This window comes from Silene latifolia, unplaced genomic scaffold (genome assembly GCF_048544455.1).
Source record: "Silene latifolia isolate original U9 population unplaced genomic scaffold, ASM4854445v1 scaffold_275, whole genome shotgun sequence".
NCBI lineage: Eukaryota > Viridiplantae > Streptophyta > Magnoliopsida > Caryophyllales > Caryophyllaceae > Silene > Silene latifolia.
In genome coordinates this window covers 148,123-172,237 of record NW_027413217.1, presented here as the reverse complement: position 1 = coordinate 172,237, position 24,115 = coordinate 148,123, and the positions used below count along the sequence as shown (strand labels likewise).

Genomic DNA, 24,115 nt, shown 5'->3' with positions numbered 1-24,115 from the left:
TTATTGATAAGTAAAAAGTTTGATATCTATTTTTAGCATTAGAATTAGGAGATAATTAATTATTTATAATTTTTCTATTATAATTAGGAATATAATTTTCCTATTAGAAATGAGCATTAATTAATTATTTTACAATTTTATTATTAGAAACAGGAAATAAATTAATTATCTACAATTTATTAATATTAAAAAATTATTCATTAGTATTTGTTCACTTTTTATCAAATTAGAAGGCCAAAAAACCTTTGATATATTTATAATATCCAATTTTATAACAATTTTCGATTAAAAAAATGAGGTATTATGAGGCTAAAAGGCCCTAGGCCTAACTGGGTTGTGACAAATGTGCATGCATAATACGTACTACATGGAATTTACTCATGTAAAGAGTAAAATGAACGCTGAAATATGCCCTTACGTCTTTTGTTATTGCTAATGTCATATTTAATTATACATAATACGAAATTTATTTTTCAAATATCATATGTATTTCTCTTACTAATTTTAAAGTTATTTCCCTCACAATAAACTTCAACTTCTATTGATAATTTTTTATTATATTATTTACATTCATTTGTCATTATATAAAAGTATATTAATCAAAATTTAAATAAGATATTCACAAATTATTGATAAGTAAAAAGTTTGATATCTATTTTTCAAGGAGTATTAAAAGATAAAGAAAGTTGCTGCTAATTTGCGAATCAAAATATCATATTATGACAAATGAGTAAATGTTTTGAAAAACTTTATTGTGTGATTGTTTTACAATTTAAAGTAAAAATGGTACCACGGGTAATAAAATAGATTTGAATGAAGCTTGAAGGTAAATTAGATACACTTATTATAGAAATATGTATAAGGTTAAGATTCAAATTATTAGATACATTAAAAAAAGTCATGAAAAACACATAAAAGCGTAAGAGTAGTCTTTCCCTAACATAGTGAAGACCGTTTCTCTCAAGCTTTTCTTCTGACAAATTTACATGCATAAAAAACGATATTATTCAATTATATGGAGCAAACTAATTATTGTTGATGCTATATTTTTTTTTGTATGAATTGAGCACATCATCAGTATAGTTTAGGGAGAGATACAAATTGGGGAAGGGTGAGACATATTTGTCATGCATAATACAATGCTTTAACCACCTTTACGCAAAAATATAAAAATATATGAAATAATTTAAACCTAAAAGGGGGTCACGTACTTGCCAACTCTTCTATAGTTCTCTACCGCATTAATATTCTCATAAAGTTTATGACATTTATTTCATATTAATAAAAAAAATAATTATACAACTTCGTACAATGTGTGATTTATAACTTTTAGCTAACTTATTTGAACTTGATTAAATTTATATATTTTAAGTGAAGAATATTAATTATAAATATGATAAAGATAAAGTTTGATCTTTAATTTCCTCAGAGATAAAAAAAAAACTCAATTTTTATTTTCTTATAATATACTCCGTACTAATTAAAGGTCATAATGTAAAACAGGAAATTACACCACAATCTACTATTTCAGTATGTCGATGATCAACACTCAAAACAGCACATTTGTTATTTAAATATTGCAAAAACTCTCAAAATGCTAAAAAAATGTTCAATCTGTCGTTATAAAACAAAACCTAAGTTTCTGCATTTGTTTTTTTGTCATGTCCGACTTAATCTTTACGGGATGTAAAAATGATGAAGTTCAGAATGTAGCTGTTAGGTTTCTGTTAATTAGATGGACTTTTCAAAAGAGAGATGAAAGCTTGGCATTTTAGACCGTTTTATGTGTGAACCGAAGGGATTAAGTAGTGGGCTAAAGGTTGTTTCGAGTGGGAATGAGATTCATTGCGACGAGTTTATTGACTAAAGTTTTTCCTTACTAGATCTAGAAAGGGGATAATAATTATGAGATAATAAAATTTGAAGAAAAAAGGACAATAAAAATGAGATGGAGGTAGTAAGATTTATTTATGCAAAATGAAATAAATAACAAAGTTCGTGTATATATATAATATTCAAACTTATTCAGTTTACAAACATAGTACCTAAACACTTTGTTTGAGTATCTGAATGGAGGTAGGAGAGGGGACGAGAAAACGACTAGGAAGGGAAAAGGAGAGAGATAAGAGGAAAGATTGCTTCTTATACTTTTCTTTGTTGAAGGAGAAATTAATTGTCTTCGATAAGGGAGACGACGATCTATATTTTTATGGAGGTGAATGTGATTTATGACTTCTTAGATGTAAAACGTGGCAGAAAGGTAGTGATAGTGGTAGTGGATTGAAGGTTGTTTCAAGTAGTAAGAACTAATCACAGTGGCTGATGTTTTATTTTGCGGGGAAATTAGTGGGGTGGAGGGATGGTGCCTTTGTGGAGGGTGATGAGTTTAACGAGGATATTGATAATAAATGAGGTTATTTATCAGCAAAATATCGCTTGCATTAAAACATATAGGTAACATGAATAATAACAAGAAACCTGAAAAGATCATACTAATAAACTTAATCTTGACCCCATCAATCCAAATTGAAGTAAAATCTTAATTCTAACAACATTGTCTAGAGCAAGGGTTAGTTTCCATTGGATTGTGGATTTTTTCTAGAAGTAGGGATTTAGTTTTCACTTGGTTGGATAAATTTGAGAGAAGTTTCGAAGACAGGAATCGATCTTTCAAGGGATGAGATCAGATTGTTTTAGATCATGTGTGTGAATAGGGAAGAAAAATAGGGGTCTGCGTGAAGGCTTTTGTTTCAAATGAAAAGATGGGGGCAAGACTATTGTTATAGGGGGTGTCATAAGCAGCCCCGGCCATGTAGTATTGCGTTGGAATTTGGTTCACATTCAAAGGTACTTCTATAGTTTGACCGGGAGATATAACATTTAACTACATGTAAATGTTTTTACGTAACTAGCATTTGACCAAACAATGATTAAATTATGGTTGTTATTCTAAAGAAGGAAATTTGTTGTATCATTGAGTTGATTATGCAAAGTAGATATTATTGTTTTCCTTGACCAAGTGAAAAACAAACAAGTATTAATGAACAAAATCTAAAAACTCTCAGTCCCAAGTATCATATATATAAACTTCATATTGGTTTTATTTTCCTAAAAAAAAAACATTATCGAGAGAAAGGGTTAGTTTCTATTGGATGGTGGATTTTTCTAGAAGTAGGGGTTTAGTTTTTCACTTGATTTGATAAATATGAGATAAATTTCAGAGACAATGATCGATTTTTTAAGGGATGAGATTGTTTTAGATCATGTGTGTGAATAGAGAAGAAAAATAGGAGTCTGCGTGAAATATTTTGTTTCAAATGAGAAGATGGGGGCCAAGACTATTGCTATTGAGTGTGGGGTCATAACCAACCATAGGCATGTAGTATTGCGTCGGAATTTGGTTCACATTCAAACGTACTTCTATAGTTTGACCGGGAGATATAACATTCTAACTACCTCTAATTGTTTTTACATAATTACAATTTGATCCAACAATGATTAAATTATGGCTGTTATTCGAAAGAAAGAGATTTGTTGCATCATTGAGTTGATTATGCAGAGTAGATATTATTGTTTTCTTTGACCAATTAAAAAACAAACAGGTATTAATGAACAAATTTTGAAAACTATCAGTCCAAGTATCATATATATAAACTTCATATTGGTTTTATTTTCCTAAAAAAAAAATTTATTAATCAAACACTCTTTTATTCTTATGTCAATATTATGTTAACGGGAATTATTTGTTGGTCATGCGGCATACATAAAATATTAGACATGAACGATGTACTATATGTCTATATTCCATTTTATTGTGAAAATTATCACATATTATTTTAATATCCGTGCAACGCACGGGCAAGAAAACTAGTAATTAACTAAGATGGTCAATTTCAAGGAGACTGAACGAAAGAAGATGGTTGGTAATTTTCCTAAATATTTATAGAAGACTAAAGATGGTCAATTTTCTTAAAATAAAATAATTAATTAGTATAAACATGCACACTTATGGTATTAATTATTATCATCATAAAATTATATACGAAGTATTAAATTTAAAATCTATGCAATTTTATTAACTTTATAGTTTATTAAATGTATAGAGATGTTAATTATTTAACATACAAAAATATAATATAAGTAGGTTATAAATAATTCAAGTTAGATTCCATAATATATAATATTGCATAATTCTTTCGATTTGATTTAACGCATATATGTAATATATCTAAAACCCTTTAAATGCATGAACTTGGGAAAATAATGAACAGTAGAGCAGTAACTCTCGTGCTCTCTGCGTGATGAACAGCATCTTCTACTTTCCTCTTTCCTCTTTGTTCTTCCTTTATTACTTTTTCCTTCTTCTTTCCTCTTTCTATTTGTTTCTTCCGTCTTTGGGCTGCTATTACTCTTCATCACCATCAAAAACATCTTTCGTTTCTTCTTTAATCGCTCCCCAACTCCTATAATTAATCATTTTATCTGGGTACGAACTTAGAAGAGGTTGTTGATCTGAAATTTTTGGTGCAGTTGGTTACAACTCGCTAGATCACAGGTATTGATTTCATCCCCCGATTTCCTCGTTTTTCATTTACTGATTTCGATTGCTTGATTAGGGTTTAGATATTTGTGTTGAGTGTTCATGTATTGTGTTTTTTATAATTTATGTTTGCTGATTTTTTTCGAGGTTCATTTCTTGCTTTAGTTTTATATTGTGTTGCTCAGATCTGGTGAATTTCTTTTGTTAATTTTTTATTTCTTCGTGTGTCTCGTTTTTCATTTGTGTTAAAGATAACATATTCATCTGTGTTCAAGATGAACATATTCATTTGCATCGTTTACTCTACTCTTATTTGGTTTCTTCTCATTTACTCTACTCTTTGTTTTCTGGATTTTCCCTTATTTCCATTAACAAATGAAGTTAAAGTCTTTGACTAATTTTAAATTTTGTTTCTGGGTTTTAATTACTACTGCTAAATTTTAATGGTGGGTGGATTTAGTTATATATGTAGTATCTATAGTGCTTGATTCCATATAGCTTGAAATGTTGGTATCATTAAAATTAGTAAATTGCACAAACGATAGTATAAGGCCATCTTATGACGGCCCTTTGATTGATTACACAATCATTTATTACTCTTGTTATTAATAAATAAGGTGTTCAATATGCAAATGAACCGTTGTACTGACAGTATGTTCAGTGAGGAGCACTACTACAATATCTTCAATATGTTCAGATGGTCTTGTTCAGACAGTATTGTTCAATAACAACCAAAGAAATGAATAAACCATTGATAAGGTTGTTATATTCATCTGTCTATTCTCTGTTTTCATTATGATTCCTTGTAAGAGGACTTGGGATAGTGTGAATTAGGTTTGAGTTTGATAAAATGAGGGGCACTACTACAATAGTTGTTTTCTGATAAAATGTTTTCGGTTGTGATCAGTTTGATGTGTTAGAAGTTTGTCAAATTCTTTAAGAGTGAGGACCGGAGTATATTTAACTAATGGTACAGTTTCACTTTGTTCATGAAAATTTGCTGGAGACATTCATTAATAGGGTGAGTTAGCCAGATAAGTATAGGATGATTTCTTCTCGTGCCCAAACTTTTTATGGTGCCTTATTAAAATAGTTCGTCTATGATTTTTTCATGCAGCTCTACCTTGGAGACGAGATTATTCCCATGTTGTATAATGGTTTACAATAAGGCTCTTAAGGGTGATGAGTTTGAAGGTATAAATAATAATAAGGATGACATTGATGATGATGACGAGTTGTACGAAATTTGAGAATATTTAATGATTTTTACTGTGTTTGTGCGAATGATTTTAAGGATAAGCATATTTGGGGTGAAATCCTCTATTTATACACTTTTTTGATCGAAGTTACCTTCCAATGACGAATTAGGAAATGTGATTTGAGCTTTTTAACTTACGTAAGAAAGCAGCGTAAATAATGTTTTCTGCGTTTAAGGTTGATGATTATGGCGCTTGATTAGGGTTCATGTTTTTAGTGTTGTAGAAAGGTAAGTGCGGTAGAATTCGATCAACAACAAGATGACTACCACATCAGTGGTACACGGAAACAAAACGATGAGGTAGCCAATTCATTCGATTCGTAATTTGATTAATGCAAGATATTTTTAATGGTGTTTGTTTTATTGATTTGAACATCTAAGATAAATTTTAAATTTTTGTTAAATGTTAGTGCTGCTGTTTTGGAGAGTGCAGGTTAATAATGCATCTGTGGCAAAACTTATATCTTCAGCTACTTCATTAGTTGTGGTTTGCGGATGTGCCATCTTATCATTGATGAAAGGCGATGGTGGAGAGGGCGGAAGAACGATGAGAGATAACTTGAATTTCAACTTGGCCGAATCTTTGGGGGTCAAAGATACTTTACCAGCCTCTAGCTCCTGGTTGCCGATCAATGTAACCTTCCCTTTCTCTACTGCTTTACATTGGATAATTTATATATATGTCCAATTTTGGTTGTTTTCAATTTGATTATTAAATGACTGAAGCCAAAGGTCGTGCTCTGGTTCTAAGAATGAGCTTGATATTTTTTTTTTTAAAGATGGATTCCATGTGTGAGCAAGGTGCTAATTGTTCTACTTTTATGTAGATGATATAATGGATTTCCAGAATGCTAATATGAATACACAGTGTTCCATTTACGTGTGAATTACCACTAATATTAGTTGTATGTATGGATATTCGTACCTATGTACCTGTTATTGATTTGAGAAACGAGTGCCTCATTGCCATCTACTACTATTCACTCCTCAGTTCATCTCTATTTTACACTACCCTTCCGATTTGTAAACTTGGAGCTCTGAACTACTGTTCAAATCATTTCCCCGTTATTTTACATATATTCTGCTCAAATCTTGCTGGTTTTAGTAACACACGTCAGTTCCCGTTATTTGCACATTCTTTAAATCTTTGATATCTCTTTGTCTCAAGTACCGTAATAAGTCTTGTAAATTCGTTCGATGCTAAAATACTGCAAGTTCCAGTTTTATTTGTTCCCAATATACTGAGCACTTAATTCATTTAATTCATAATAATCATCCTTCAATCAAATAATTTATCTTAAAGATGGGTGTTCCTTATTATTAAAAATATAAACCTTTATCCAATTTTTGTAATGCTGTTCTGCTTTTGTATTGGCTTAAATAGTCTGTCTTTTGCTTCAAAAACTTGTAGGATGATCCTGATCAGTTAACATGGCAGCCCTATAAAGGAGAGCTCACTGGAAAAACAACTGAAGACCAGAGAAAAGGTCTTAAAACGATTGAATAAGGTAATTGTTCTTTTCGATTTCTTTCCAATACAACTAAAGAGTGTAGCGACAGACGCGGGGTACTAACCCATAAGAAAATCTAAATTTCCTTGAGCTGGTGGCTTATACTTCAGCTTTTGTGCCTGGTTCTATTTTATGATAGATATGGTTATAAGAGAAATATAAGGGATTTATTTTCCTAATAGTCCTGGTTTATATACAAATTGCACATATGAAGAAAGAGATATCTGCAATCTGTGCCAAAGATATATCTGCAATCCTTTCCACAGTATCCTCTCGCCTCTTCAGCTACTTCTCAAGAAACAAGAAACAATTTAGTATCAATTTAGGTATTAATTACAGGTATTTCACTTTTGTGCTTGTTCACCTACGTACTTGTGATTCATTTCTCAATTAGTTGTTTCTTTTAAAGTCGCTTTTATTGGGGGTTTTTCTTATTTCAGTCGCTTTTATTGTTTTTATGCTTAATTCAGTCGCTCTTATTTTTTCCGCTTATTTCAGCTCCTTTCATCTATTCAATAACTGTAGTTCTCATGATGGTGTGGTATGTTTTGTTGACTGCATATTGGCAGTAGAAAGGTGAGAAAGTAGATATGTACTCAGTTGTATAATGGGTAACTTGAGTACTTGACAGACCAATGTAATTGGTCTCTGACTTTTTGATTCCCATATTTGGCAATAACGAAGTTGTTTCTGATTTATATCATCCTCTGTGACAGAATATAAGGAAATATTTGTCACTTGTAAGTGGCTTTCATAACAGATATCTGGATTTAATTTAAGCAATCTCGGAAGAACAGAACAGAATAGCCAGCTTTGAATTTCAGCCACTCAGCTTTTTTTTCACCATCTATTTCCAACCTCCTAAATTTAGTGTTCTATTGTTTGCTAATGAATAATATTACAAGATTAAACAAGTTCCTTTACAATGTGATTAAATGCGTTGGTTTAATTTGTAGGTACACAGAGATGCTTCCTAGAATTGTGTATACATGAACTCAGTTAATTATGGAGATAATTATGGCGTAGGACAAGGCTTCTATCAGAGATAAGTTAATTGTCGTAGTCCCTCAAACAACTGCACAGAAAATGCCAGTCAGTTTTGTGTTTATTGGATGTGTTGAATTTTTTGGGGGTTGATAGGCCTGGCAAATGACGAACTGGTGGCAGGCGAATGGGGACGAACATGCTTCTTCTGGGATTGTCTATAGGCCAGGTAAATTACTTCATGCTTCTTCTGGGATTGTCTATAGGCCAGGTAAATTACTTACTGTTATAAACGAAAACAATTGCCAAAAGAACATTATGTAACTCGATGTATTGGTAGGTCTGAAAATGGCGGGATTTTGAGTCAAACATAGTCTGAACGCGGTTAGTACAACCCTTAACTTGGTCAATTTCACAATAGTTCAGGTAACCTAAAATTCTCTTTATATATGCTAGATATGTATTTAGGATTCTGAAAGAAATGTAGATCTATATACACTAACATACTCATATATGTCTTAATTAATTTGTCATAAAATTAAATATGGATTTTATGCATGCAAACAATATGATAAAATAGAGGAGAAATCATGTTCTTACATTGGTGATTTCGGTTTTATTGGGCACAAAAGAAATCTCCTTTTCTTTTGTTCTTGAGCTTTCCTAAGATGGAAGAACAAGATCCAAGTGTAGGATCTCTCCTTAGGATTAATACCCAAAGCTTTCTCTTAATTAAGATTAATATTATGAGAACTAGTACAATATTAATCTAGTAAAAATTGACTCAAAAATATTATAATACTCTTAATATTTTCGGTTTATAGAGAGAAGAAGAAGAGATTTATTTTTCTCTCTAGAATACTAATTTTTGGATGAGTGATTGAATAAAATGTGTTACACAACATTTTGTATATTATTAGGTAAAATATGAAAAAACCATGATGGTTTTTGCCTTCTCAAAACCGGGTGGAAGGGGGGCTTTTTGGGGAGCCAATGCATGCAATTGTTGCTCTTAACAATAAACATTAGGTTTGCATGGCTAAATAGTAGGTAATCATTGTGTTTCCATTATCTTAATCAAACACAATATTAGCCCATTTCTTCCCTAATTTCGGCACACATGGATAACAAGTAATCCATTTTATTTTTGTCAATTGTAAATATGTCACATGTCATATGTGACATAAATTTGTTATGTATTTTTAACATATTAAAAATCAACGTATTATTAAAAAATACGTCACATACAAAATCGACTTAGTAATTTCATAATTACTTGTACCAAAATATTTTACCATTTATAAATCACAACAGATTGTATTTATAACAATTCATTCAATTCCGATTGTTTCTTTAAACAATAATTTCATCCGAGTAATGATACAATTCAATTACTCAGACCGTATCTCATTTAATCACATTTTAATGTGATACGTAAATTTTATTTCCAAAATCGTCCGTCAATTTTTAAAGTAATTTAATTAACCCGTAACATTATACGATTAATTAAATGATCAATTAAGAGTGTTGCCCTATAGGTATGACCTAGGGGGTCAACTGATCACCACCGTCACACGACAGTAATGTCAAACTCTAGTCAGCCAATCATTACCGATATATGTTGACCGATTGATAACAATATTACTTCCCAATTGTATTTTTATAATGAGATTTAAACATGTGATCATCATGATCAACAGTCGTGATCGCATTATTGTCGGAGGACACATATTCCAACAATCTCCCACTTGTCCTCGACAAGTGTGCGTCACCAATTCTCTTGTCCTATTACTATCTCCCACTCAATGCAAGGTGTCTTTCAGGTCGTACTTGCAAGTGATCATATCGAGAGTGGTTTCCTCGATCTGGAGAATAACTGATTGACCGGACTTATCTATCATAGATACTTTCCGAGCGTGGCCACGCATTTCCAGTTCATTACTCCTCGAGTGGCCCTGAGATATTGTTATAACCCTGACTAGGGGTGGACAATTCCTATCGCACTCATTCCTTTCGACTAGCCACAGCCATCATAACCCAAGATATGCCCATTTGACCCCATTTACGAAGGTCGTAGTAACACAAATCAAAGTTAATCTGAAACTGTGCCATCTTAGGTGAATAGTCTTTAGTCAAAAGAATCGACTCATTTGAATACTATAGTAGCTCTCGCCACGACCAGGCTATATAAATTGCCAGAACTCTATAAGCGGTCATAAGGCCCGACAAAATGTTCCTAACAGTCTGCCTATGTGATCGACTAGTCATCTCACATGACTCTATGGTACTTGAACTTGCCATCAATCGCATCACACTCTAGTCACTTCGAGACGTCACCTCATATAAGTAACTATGGGCAAATACAATGTTAATCCATGTTCACTTTAACGGGGTTCAATTGTCTCCACAACCCGTTTGGATATAACAATGTACAAGGTGAGTTAATAATAACTCAAACGACAAATGCCGACATCACACTCGGGTAGTCAATATCATATTACAACCTTGTGATGTATATCGTAAGTGCAAACACTTATTGATTGCAATAGAAGTTTAACATGCCATGTGTCCATGTGTTTAAACTTCTTACACTTGCAATTTCCTTTACATTCATGTTCTCTCTTATAGCATGAATCTTACCAAGTACACATCAAGGTTCCCGACCTTGTTTTTGGTTCTTTATCTTGAAAGAACTTCCTTATCGACTATCACATAACGAACGAATTTGTGATGAATGATATAACTTGTACTGATCAAGTATTCCATCCACACACAATGCACTAGGTATATGTTTTGTAGAATCTTGTAACAATTGACAAGATTATTTAGCTTAGCACTTCTCACAAGTCCTAGCTTAACTAGGAAAGATTATTTTTGAATAACCTCTTATTCAACCAAGCATCTTTCCAAAACTTTTCATTTCTCTTTCTAGGCTTGAAAGAATTGGGATTCTCATAAATCCTCATATGTGCTCGAATTTTCTATAATATGTGCAACCTCTTATCACATAATGGAGTATTCCGTCAAACACCGAAATCGCTCATCGGATTCTACTTGAGAATTCATGACGTTTCTATTATGGCTTACCAATCAATCATCATGCTCTTATGCATATGATTCATAATTGGACATGTACATGATCATTCTAATGGCGGAAACATTAGTTACTAATAATCATGAGATCAACCGTTCATAGATTCAATGAACGACCATGACTGCTAATGGCAATTCCATTTTCATCTACATGAATAACCTATGTGAATGTTGATACGATGTGTATTTCTTAATACTAATCCAACGTCCCTTGATGTGATTGGATTCATCACAGTCCATGTTCATCCAGAATTGAAAACTCAAATGCTTCTTTGTGAAGAAGATATTAGCTCGTCATTCCTTAATGAGTAATGAGTTTTATACATTCAAGGATGATAGCTCCCATTAAATTCCATGTCTTCACATGAGAATTTCCTAACTCCCACTCAATTCTACACATTTCGAAATTGACTTCTCAATCGAAATTTATCAAGAATTGAAATATAAATTGCATTGCCAAGTTATTAGGATAAAACCATATATGTTCCCATCATATCCTTTCAAAATACCTATTTTGAAGTGGTCTCATCTTAAACCTTACAGAAAGAGATTTTAAATCTCTAATACAATCATGTCATAATGATGTGTAGCAATGTCATTATTCAAATATAAACAATATCTAGAATACGTCCTTCGCAAATACCCTTTTGGAAGGAGGTTTAACCATTTCATAGAGAGGTTAAGCAATGACATTTGCGTGGTTAAAACTTTGGCCATTGAAGATATCGGTATATCAATCTTTGCAACTTGATCATAACTAGTATGTTACTATGATTCATTTAGGCTCTTAAGTAAATCTCAAGGTTGAAACTATTGGTCAAATGTTTCATAAACTTAGTCAAAAACTTGTTAAGACTTTACATTAGTCATTTTTCTTCCAAAATTTTCTTTTGGTCTCCTCGTGTAGTTATCTAGAGAATATACTCTTATTATTACTTCACTTGGTCTCTTTAGTCATATAGAACTAACTTGAGACCATAGATCTCATCTATTCGGCATACTATGTAAATAGATATACCTTCATTCAAATCATTCTCTCTTGCGTAGATCTTTATTTACACAAGTACACAATTTTATCTTGCCTTGTGTGTTGTGTCCTCATTTTTCTCCCACTCTATCTTTAGAATAAATACACTATAGATTCAAAGATAGCATATGAGACACAAATTAATGATGTTGAAGTATAAGGAGAACTATCTCATAGATAGACTAATGGTTATTGATTTCATATGTGTACTTGGTGATTGACATTCCTTTAAGAGAGTTCATAGACTCAAAATCGCTTTATAAATGATCATACACAAGCCTTAAGCATGTGGACATATAATGAAACCCATCATTATATTTGTCTATTAGATCACTTTAAGTGAATAATTTTATGTTTCTAAGAACAAGCATTTAAACATGAATTTTTAGAACGAAAAGGATAAATGATAAAACGGGTGACTTGGGTTGCAAACCAAGTCACCATCATCCAAAATACAAACCATTATCCAAAATACTTTTCCATGTCGAACACGGAAACTTAAAGTTCTAAAAATCCAAAACATAACTTAAAATAAGACAATGAAAAGCAAAGCTCCATAAAAGCTATCCATAGCTTCTCCATGGTTTCTTATGCTTGCTTTTCCTTTCCCTTGTCTTTGCTTGGTGGAGGCCATATTTACAATAAAAAGGGAGATACATTATCACAACTTTGCATCATAATACCATAGTTGAATTTAGAAACATAAAAGAAGGTTAGTCATTTACCTACTGGAGTGATCTTTCCAGCTTTGATATCACTAAGGTATTTGGAACAATTTCTTTTCCAATGTCCCATGCCATTACAATAATGGCATTTATCAAGAGGACCCTTCTTGACTTTTGAGGTGCTAGCTTCATTAGGCTTAGCTTTGGTGAATGTGGGAGCTAGCTTCTTGCCCTTTCTCCCATTCTTCTTGAACTTCCCCATACTCTTAGTGCTTATGTTAAGCACATCTTTGGGAGGGTTCACATTTAACCCCATGTCCCTCTCGGCTTGCACAAGTAACTTGTGCAACTCCTCAAGAGATACAACCTTGTCTTGCATGTTGAAATTCACCCGGAATTGCACATATGCCTTGACTTTGGACAAGGAGTGTAGAATCCTATCTACGATGAGTTCTTTGGGGATTTCAACCTTTTGAATTTTCAAGGTCTCGACAAGCTCCAATAGTTTGAGCACATGAGGGCTAACCTTTTGGCCCTCTTTGAAGTCGAGATCAAAGAATGCCGCGGCCGCCTCATATTGGACGATCCGCGGAGTTTGTTAAAACATGGTCACAAGTTTGGAGTAAATCTCATTAACATTGCCCATTTTAAAGGCTCTCCTTTGGAGGTCCGCCTCCATCGCAAATATCAAGACATTTTTCATTGCGGCGGACTCCTTTTGGTAAGCCTCATATGCTTCCCTAGTGGCCGCGGTGGACCTTGTGGAGGGTTCGGGTGGAGAGGCCTCGGTAAGGTAACGAAACTTGTCGTCACCTTCGGCGGCTAATTTGAGTTGGGCATCCCAATCGGAGAAATTTGACCCATTCTTTTCAAATTTACATCGATCCATAAAGGATCGGAGCCATGACGAACTAGCGAGAGGTATGGCATTAGGAGTTGGTGTTGGTGTTGCCATTTGTTATGAAAAAGAAGTGGTCTACAAAACAAAATATAAGGAGTAAAACAAATGTCGTTTTAATAATAATACTCGTAAAAATGTATGATTTAAACAAGTTTTATGCATTTTTCTAGTGACCTCTACCCAACTAGATAAATGATTCCAAGACCCAAATTCATATCGACTTAGGCACGATATGGCCGATAAAACCTTTATCAATATAACTCGGTGGATTAACGTTTTAATCGATTCTACTTTTAGAACTCTTGGTCGATAAAATTACTCTAATAATTATCTATAGCCCGGAACACATGCAACTACGGTCGCGAATACTTCCGTTGAGCTCAATCCAAATTTCGAATAAATGTGTCCATGATCCAAATCCACATCAACTTGGGCACGGTATGGCCGATGAAACCCTCATTAACATGAACTCGGTGGATTAACACTCATCACCCACTTCCCCTACGTAACAAGGTTTGTACCCCGGTAGGGCCGAGTGCACTCCCTCGCGAAATAGGTTTTCATGGTTTCTACTATTTGGTAAGGTTATGTCTCAATTGTTTGTTTTAGCGAGAGGTCATGTCAATTTATTATCTATCACGTTTTAAGTGAACTAAAGCGGTGAACTACGATAATTCTAATCGACACGGTCGATAAAATCGATAAAATAAGGATGCATGTTTTAGTTATGGCGATTTAGCGATGCATGTGACATAAAATAAAATGCAAGCATAAAGATAAATAAATCCTAGTATGGCCTTTCCTAAAATAGAAAAACTATTTAACTATTACATATTCGGAAACCAACTCCATTGGTCCCTTGAACTTCGGTTGTGGCACGCATCTCGAGGTAACACCGTCTTTATGTATCGCCATTCTTGAAGAAATCCGTCTTTGGGAACTCCGGAATGAATAAAATTACATAATAAATTACATAATTTCCTATTATACATTTGTAACTAAAATAAAAATAAATCTATTAAATTACAAAACGGTGATACGAGATCACAATAAAATTACAACCGAATCGATACTCCCATACATTTCGGGAAATACCAATTAAAATCTAAGGCCATACTAAGTAAAATTACATAATTCAAAATTACATAAATTAAAATTATGACAATCATAAAGAAAAAGCAGCATTATAATATGTATGAACATGCTCAATATATGCTAAATCGCCTTTAATTAGCCAATATCGTATATTACTCGGTTTTTACGGATTTGCGTGATTTCAACATTTTACAATCACAAAAACTACATAAATTCATATTTATGCATAAGTTAATTACCCTAACCTCTTAGGACTCAAAATTTAGTCTTCACTAATAATTTGACCATAATTAATGCTTATTTATAAAATTGTTCATTAATGGACTAAAAATTACAAAAATAAGCTATAAACTTCAAATAAATCACAAAATTTCAAATAAATTCAAAATTTGAAATTTAAACTCATGAACATTCTGGAAAATTTCCATGACACTCATAATGTTCAAAATCTTAGGTTAAAAATTTCGAAAATTTTCCGGAAAAACAATGTTGCGGTTTATCGATTTGTAACAAAAATAATCATAAAATCATGGAAAAAATATATTCATTAACTTTTCAATTTTAGATCTGAAAAAGATAATAAAAAGCAAAATTAGACGTTTTTCCTAAGTCATAGATTATGTTTTATTAATTTTTCACTAATAATGTCACTATTTATGCTATTTTTCTTCAAAAATCCATAAATCATGCAAAAAGACTTCTTTATAGCCAATTATTTTACACACACCTTTTAAAATTGCATGTGACAACATATTAATTTTCTATGACCAGATTCGAAATTTAACTCATATTAACCTATTTTTCACCTAAATCCGAATTTAATAATGAAAAAACCATTTTTCGAGCATAACAAGTCCAAAAATTATGAAAATTTACAGGTTATCTCAAAATAATATATGTGACAACATATCCAAAAATCGACTGAAAATTCGAAGTATAGCTAATTTTAGACCGAAAATGACATTTTTACTCATAAAATCATATTTAAATGCCATTATTGTATAATATGAACAATAAAAATCCGTAAAATTAACCAAAATATCCTAAAACATTTTAGGACCAGAAATATTAATATGCATGAATTAATTTCGTGATATATCATAATAACACAAATTTTACAAGTTTTATATGTTATTCTTATAACTCGGAAAAACTTTTAACCGATTTGCATGCAAACAACCATGGCTCTTGATACCGATTGAAATAAATGTAGGTCTATATATACTAACATACTAATATATGTCTTAATTAATTTGTCATAAAATTAAATATGGATTTTATGCATGCAAACAATATGATAAAATAGAGGAGAAATCATGTTCTTACATTGGTGATTTCGGTTTTATTGGGCACAAAAGAAATCTCCTTTTCTTTTGTTCTTGAGCTTTCCTAAGATGGAAGAACAAGATCCAAGTGTAGGATCTCTCCTTAGGATTAATACCCAAAGCTTTCTCTTAATTAAGATTAATATTATGAGAACTAGTACAATATTAATCTAGTAAAAATTGACTCAAAAATATTATAATACTCTTAATATTTTCGGTTTATAGAGAGAAGAAGAAGAGATTTATTTTTCTCTCTAGAATACTAATTTTTGGATGAGTGATTGAATAAAATGTGTTACACAACATTTTGTATATTATTAGGTAAAATATGAAAAAACCATGATGGTTTTTGCCTTCTCAAAACCGGGTGGAAGGGGGGCTTTTTGGGGAGCCAATGCATGCAATTGTTGCTCTTAACAATAAACATTAGGTTTGCATGGCTAAATAGTAGGTAATCATTGTGTTTCCATTATCTTAATCAAACACAATATTAGCCCATTTCTTCCCCTAATTTCGGCACACATGGATAACAAGTAATCCATTTTATTTTTGTCAATTGTAAATATGTCACATGTCATATGTGACATAAATTTGTTATGTATTTTTAACATATTAAAAATCAACGTATTATTAAAAAATACGTCACATACAAAATCGACTTAGTAATTTCATAATTACTTGTACCAAAATATTTTACCATTTATAAATCACAACAGATTGTATTTATAACAATTCATTCAATTCCGATTGTTTCTTTAAACAATAATTTCATCCGAGTAATGATACAATTCAATTACTCAGACCGTATCTCATTTAATCACATTTTAATGTGATACGTAAATTTTATTTCCAAAATTGTCCGTCAATTTTTAAAGTAATTTAATTAACCCGTAACATTATACGATTAATTAAATGATCAATTAAGAGTGTTGCCCTATAGGTATGACCTAGGGGTCAATCGATCACCACCGTCACACAGCAAAATGTCAAACTCTAGTTCATTACCGATATATGTTGACCAGTTGACAGTAACAATATTACTTCCCAATTGTATTTTTATAATGAGATTTAAACATGTGCTCATCATGATCAACAGTCGTGATCGCATTATTGTCGGAGGACACATATTCCAACAGATTCAAGAATCAAACAATTCTTGGCGTAGCATTTGTACATTTTCATTGGTTGTTCAGACGCTCTTGTTCTTGAGTTTGTTTGAATTGATTGGTGGTAATTAAGAGCATCTCAATATGTTCAATATATGGGTAATTGAGGGATGGATTAGGAGGAATGTTTTTGGTTTAACAATGCTCTAAAGTTGAGTGATAGGTAGTAGAATAATTGAGTTTAACTGATCTTAATAGGTGAAATAAAGACCTAACACCTAATATAACAAGTGCTCTATTCTGTTTGGGAAAAAATTCGAAATGATAAAATGACGTTTTTTTGCCATCCGTATTTGAAAATATGTTGTAGTAGAAGAGTGACAGTCGGACTGACGTTTCATGTGTTTCGACAAAATTAGTAGTAGAATGATGTTTTTTTCTAAAGGACTATATTAGAGAAAACAGTGACCCTAACTGAAAGATTGTATTCATTCAAGTAATAAGTTGTTTGTGGATATATTTTATCCCATTTGACAATATTGGAATCTCTGTCTTTCTTAAATTATATCATAAAGGTAATAAGTTGTTTGGGTATATTCCTTCCATTTTGTTAAAATTGAAATATTTGTTCCCTTTAATTATCTTTATTTCTGAAATTCATGCTTTATGCAGGGATGGAGGCCATGTTTGCTGATCTTCGACATCTCTCACAGTTATCTATCAAGGTACATCTACTTTAAAGATAATGCTAATCTTCGTTGATTTTGTCATCTGTGGTTTGCGTTAGGTTTAGTGACGGGCCTATATGAGGGAGGGGGAGAGGCTGGGAGATGGGGGGAGATTGAGAAATGAAGAGGGAGTAAGGTATGATAGTGTTTGGTTCTGCATAGTTTGAGAGGGAGAGAGACATTGTGTTTGTTTTTGTTCTGATATAGAGAAGGGGACATGTGCTTGTAGAACGGGTTGCCAACCTAGGCGATTAGATGGTAGATTAGGAGAGCCTAAAGTTGGAAGTGAAGATGCGAGTTTGAGACATAATTTGGGGTATCTAAAGATGTTGGCACATCCTTCAAAGCAGGTTCCCCTTCTTCCTAACCTGCCCTTAAACCCACACAATTTCCCCAATCTCCCTTATCACAGCCTCATTCCCATCTCCATCAGCATCAACCCCTCTAATTAACATTACACACTCTCCTCATAGACCATGGCCCCCATGCAAGCATAAACGTAATGTGTTTCAGTCAATTTTTATACGTTTAATGGTCGAATGTAGTTAATCTTATTGATTTTTAGTCTTGTAATAAATCATGCAGGTCTGAAGGTTATTTTTGACCAAGGGATATGCTTTGATGAAACATCGAATTTTTTAGTTCAAGTTAGTTTACTTGACGAGACATTGAAATTTTGGTATGTAGGACCAGACTATGATAATTTTGAAGGTTACTTTTGATATTACTTAATCTAAGTTTTTTTCAAAATATTTATATGAAGTTTTGAACTCCGGCAAGGAATATGGTATTGCCCTTTCATTGATAAAGTGTATTAAGTTCATTATCGAGTTTCTAGCTGTTTGTTTGTATGACAATAACTGTTTGCTATCCCATGACTTTGATCTTTGCTAAGCTCCTGGTGTTTACTTCTCAGTGTTTGAGGTAAGGAGTAATGAGAAATGTTTGGTTCAAAGACGGACGAGTTAGAGGAGGCAACTTGCGGTTGACGTGTTGTGGGGAATCCGTTTATCACGGTGTCAAAAAAGGAGGTTGGAAACAAACGAGTAGTAAGAGAAGGCGAAGCCAGTGAAGGCTATGGCAAATGAGGAACGATGTTGTTTGTGGTGAGTGGAGTCTTAAAAGGAGGAAAAAGCTTGTGGTGGCGACGGAGGGCAGATGATGGTGGTGGTTTCTAGGGAGGGTAAAGAGCTTTTGGAGATTTTTAAGGAGTTGGTCGAGAATTAATTTACTGTTGCTTATATAACATTTCTTTGTTCCTGGTGTTGGTAGTTCATTCCATCTATAATCAACATCATAACCTCTTTTCTCGCAAATATTTTCTTTGAACATTGCTGTTATGAGAAAGTCTATCAGCATCATAACCTCTTTGTTGATAATCAAAATACTCTCTAAAGTCTAAACAATAATTAGTTAGTTTCTTTTGTTTGATGTAATATGAGATTGATTTAATTCCATTTTCAGATAGTTATTGTACTTACGACAATGGTCTTGTAAAGAATTATTATACAACAATCCTTTATAAATTGTATGCAAGTTAGATATTTTTAATATAGACGAAGATGGTCCTTGGGACTCCGCGCGGAAGGAACAACTAGTTTATATAAATATATAATTCTCTTAAAATTGCATGCCTAAGTAGTAAAAGTAATTTCGCCAGTAAAGAAAAGAATTGTAATAAAATTGGATATAGTTATATGATAGTAATCACTCATTTGAATAGTAAAAGTAACAATATTATCAGCGAGATTAGTGAAAGTGGTAGAAACAACAACTGGAGTAGTGAAATAATCAATATTAATACGACAATAGTAAAAGTAACAATAATTACGGCGGGAATAGTGAAATTATCAATATTAATGCGGCAATAGTGACAGTAACAATAATTACGGCGGGAGTAGTGAAAGTAGCAATGATCACGGGAAAGTAGTGAAATGTTATTATGTTATTACTATTGTTTCATTGATAAGAGTAAAATATTAACAGCGGGAGCAGTGAATTTGTCTCAAAATTTATTTCATCGTAATTTTAGGATATATCATAGAAAAATATATTATTGGTAAATTTATGAGTTATGCAACTTTTTAGTAATTTTATTTAATGAAAAAATAAATTAATGGTAAGTAGAGGTAGCCTGGACAAAGTCGGCCACCAATACTATAGTTCCTTACTTTTGTAATTTTATTTAACATCACTTGTTATAAAATAAAATATTAGAATAATTATATTAATTTGTTGATGTGTTAGAAGGTGATTGGAGTGGCACACAGATTGGGACACCAAATAGGACAGATGATCCTCACTCCCAATACTAAATATTTATAAAAGGAAAAAAACGTGATATTTCCTACAAGTACAAACATATCACTCACTATATGCAAGTTCATGGCTAATTAATCACCAAACACGTTTGCTCAAAAAAAAAATCACCAAAAACGTGATATTTGAATATTTCCTGTACAACGTATTTTGGACGGGACCCCAATCCATTTTTCCCATTAATAATGAATACAAATTCTCTATAAATTCTCGTATGGGACAAAAGTATCTGTCGTAAGTCAATTTGTAAGGTTCACTTATTCTTTTAGTAAATAGGTGATTTTTATTTTTGATAAATTTTACCAAGTGGGTATGTGAAGTGGATAAACTGAACATAAGAGATAATTCTTTAATTTATCATTATTCTCTCTCATTTTTGTCATTTTATTAGGTGTCGTTTGGTTGTCCCATTAAAAATGGGTGAATTGGAAAAATGGAGATTGTTTGTTTGCCCAAAATCACATGAATTGCATTTTCCTAGGAGTTCTCAATTCCTCCATTATGGAGGAGTTTAATTACCTAACTTCCCCTAGGTAATTGGAAACTCTCACATGAATCCAACTCCCGGATGCCAACCAAACAAATTTTGGGCAATTCCCGTCAATTGACCAATTCACATGTTTTGTAAAATCATGGGAAATTAATTCCCGTAAGACAACCAAACGAAGCCTTAATTTTTATACGAAAATAAATACTCCCTCTATTCAAATCCACATTACAAGTTTCTTTTTTGTACACTATTCATAAGTGAACATTCAATGTCGACGATTTTCTCTCGATATATAAGTGAAAATATAGTCATGTGAGATTTTATTTGATTCGACTTTAGGAGCACATTAAGAATATCTAACTTTTATAATTTTTGCAAATACGTAGCTAAAGATATTTATTACATAAAACACGCGTTGAAAAACGTAAAAAAAAAAAACAAACTTGTAATATTGAGTTGAATAGAGGGAGTAGATAACAAACGACCTAAACGGAGGGGTATTCCGTACCAAAGTTGAGCAGAAACATTAACTCTTCTCTACTCCGTTATAAATTCACCCATTCCCCCTCCCCTTCAAACCCATTACAACAAACATTAATCAAACAAAAGAAATAAAAATAAAAAACGTAAAGATGCAGATTAAACCAGTAGCAATGTTATGGATTTCATTTTTCCTCATTTTGTCAATTGCTACGTTCATCACATGCCAAGAAGTTGGTAAACCCATATATTTTACAATCGCATTTTATATAAATCTATCTACGTTTAACTAAGTATATATCATCGAGTATATAAGATATGTTTTTCACTAGTCTCGAGGCCTTCTAATTTTGCCTAAGTTATTACGGAGTATATTTGACTTGCTTTATGTTTAACTAAGTATATATGCTCGTCTTAAATAAGATTTTTGAATTGTATTTGTGTGATGAATGGGCAGAGGATGAAACAGAATTCAATTATATTGAAGGAGACAAAAGAGGTCCGGAGAATTGGGGGTATATTAAGAAAGAATGGGCAGTTTGTAAGACCGGTAAACTACAGTCACCCATTGATCTACCCCATAAAAGAGTGACATTAGTTCCCAAGTCGGAGGAAATTATTAAGTTCTATAGAACTAGCCACACACTACTCAAGAATAGAGGTCATGATATTCAGGTATGTCATACTTATAATATAGTTAGTTTTTGTACGGCAACATGGTTATGATCCTCTAGAGTCGTAAACTAGTAGAATAACTCTACAAGATAAAGTTTTCTAAATATGATATTACCCACTCCGCCTAAAATAAACTCTAGAGAATCTCAATATCTTCAAATTTCAAAATCGTTACGGTTTATTTCAAAAGAGGCTCTCCCTCAAGTCGGGATAACAGGTGAACTATAGGTCATAGCTTAGCCAAAACACGTAGTTATTTAGTGAAATTTACGTGTTTTTCCTAATTATAATTACTGGTATTTGTTGAATGTAGATTGAATGGGTGAATAAAAACAGCAAGATAAAAATTAATGGCACTAATTATATCTTAACGCAATCACATTGGCATTCCCCATCAGAGCATACAATCAATGGGATTAGGTCAGTACGTTTTACTTAATTTAGTAAAAAAAGACTCATTAATAATTTATTTAGTTAAGCTCATTGTTTTCTCATTGAATAAATTAGGTTTGATTTGGAACTACACATGGTCCACCAGAGTAAGGACAACAAAATTGCTGTGATTGGGCTTTTATACAAGATTGGCAGGCCTGACCCTTTTCTATCTAAGGTAAACTACCCCTTGATTTGTACTCTTTCATTTGTTTATCCTTTTTCTATCTAAGGTAAACTACCCCTTGATTTGTACTCTTTCATTTGTTTATCCTTTTTCTATCTAAGGTAAACTACCAAGAAAAGAGAATGAGATCATCCGTGGGTATTGTTATTTGGTGACAAGTGAAAAGTAGGTTATGGAAATGATCAAATTAACTTCAAAAAAATAGTAACATAAAGAAATGAATGAGACACCTTTAAATGTAGTAAGTAAACAAATAACTGGGATAGATGGAGTATAAACACTAGATCAGTTTGCTTATTTGCGACTACTAGATCTGTCTCCTTTACGAAATTAATGAAGATTAAGATGATGTTGTTGTAAGTAACTTATGTTAATCCAAGTTTTTATGTATTGATCCGATTCCATTACTGCATTTTACAGTTGATTAAGAAAATAAAATCAATAGGAGTGGGCGAAGAAATAGAGGGTGGACTGATCAACCCAGCTGAGATAAAGATGGGAGGAAGGAAGTACTATAGATACATGGGTTCACTCACTACCCCTCCTTGTACTGAAGGTGTCCTTTGGACTGTCAACGAACAGGTGCATACATGGCGACACACCACTCCCCTCGATTTCTACTCTTTAACAACATAGTTAACTACTTAGTCGGATAATTTACAGTCCCATTGATGATTGATTGATACTCTGTTTGAAACAGATTGGAACCGTCTCAAAAAAACAGGTGAAATCGCTGAGGGACGCTGTTCATGATGTAAGTAGCCTGATGTTCTTCTATTGCCATGTTAGGCCGTAGCCTGCACAATCTAATTTTTATTTTGTAATGTTGCAGGATGCACAGACAAATGCAAGACCTTTGCAACCACGAAATGGAAGGAAGGTTAACCTCTATTACCAACCGATTAAGAAATACACTTATGAATTATAGTAGTACTAATTTTCTATATTGTGTCAAATATATCATAAAGATATATTTATGATATATTCTAGTCATGTTAAGTTTTTAATTATCGTCCTCTTGTAATAATTGCTATATAAGCAACGTTTGTCTATCAATAAGAAATACACTTGTTGAAATTATTACTGGGCAGCGGAGCCAAGTCGTCCCTTGAAAAATTGGTTCTCATATATTGTTATTGTTGTATACTTAATTCTAGTAGAAAATAAAATCGTCAAGGGTGTTTATATAGCAATATATTGTGCAAGAGTTGTAATGTTCAAATAATGGTAAGAAATGAACCAAATGTTGGAAGTACCGCTAAATATTAAAACAACTAGTTGAATTAAAGCATTATATCT

At 32.5% G+C, this 24,115-nt stretch overlaps 1 protein-coding gene across 1 annotated transcript; it reads left to right on the top strand.

Annotated features, from left to right (window-relative positions):
- The first annotated feature begins 21,601 nt into the window (after window positions 1–21,601).
- On the top strand, window positions 21,602–23,893 carry LOC141639101 (alpha carbonic anhydrase 7). Its single transcript, XM_074448290.1, has 7 exons — window positions 21,602–21,759; window positions 21,980–22,197; window positions 22,511–22,617; window positions 22,705–22,807; window positions 23,237–23,398; window positions 23,517–23,570; window positions 23,649–23,893. Exons 1-7 carry the CDS (start codon window positions 21,675–21,677, stop codon window positions 23,742–23,744), a joined length of 825 nt encoding a protein of 274 aa, XP_074304391.1. The 5' UTR covers window positions 21,602–21,674; the 3' UTR covers window positions 23,745–23,893.
- The last annotated feature ends 222 nt before the right edge of the window (window positions 23,894–24,115 follow it).

Excerpts from the sequence above, each read along its gene's own strand:
- LOC141639101 (XM_074448290.1), top strand. The coding sequence starts at position 21,675 with ATGCAGATTAAACCAGTAGCAATGTTATGGATTTCATTTTTCCTCATT. Across the intron at positions 21,760-21,979 it reads CATCACATGCCAAGAAGTTG|AGGATGAAACAGAATTCAAT; the intron begins GTAAACCCATAT and ends ATGAATGGGCAG. Across the intron at positions 22,808-23,236 it reads CTGACCCTTTTCTATCTAAG|TTGATTAAGAAAATAAAATC; the intron begins GTAAACTACCCC and ends TGCATTTTACAG.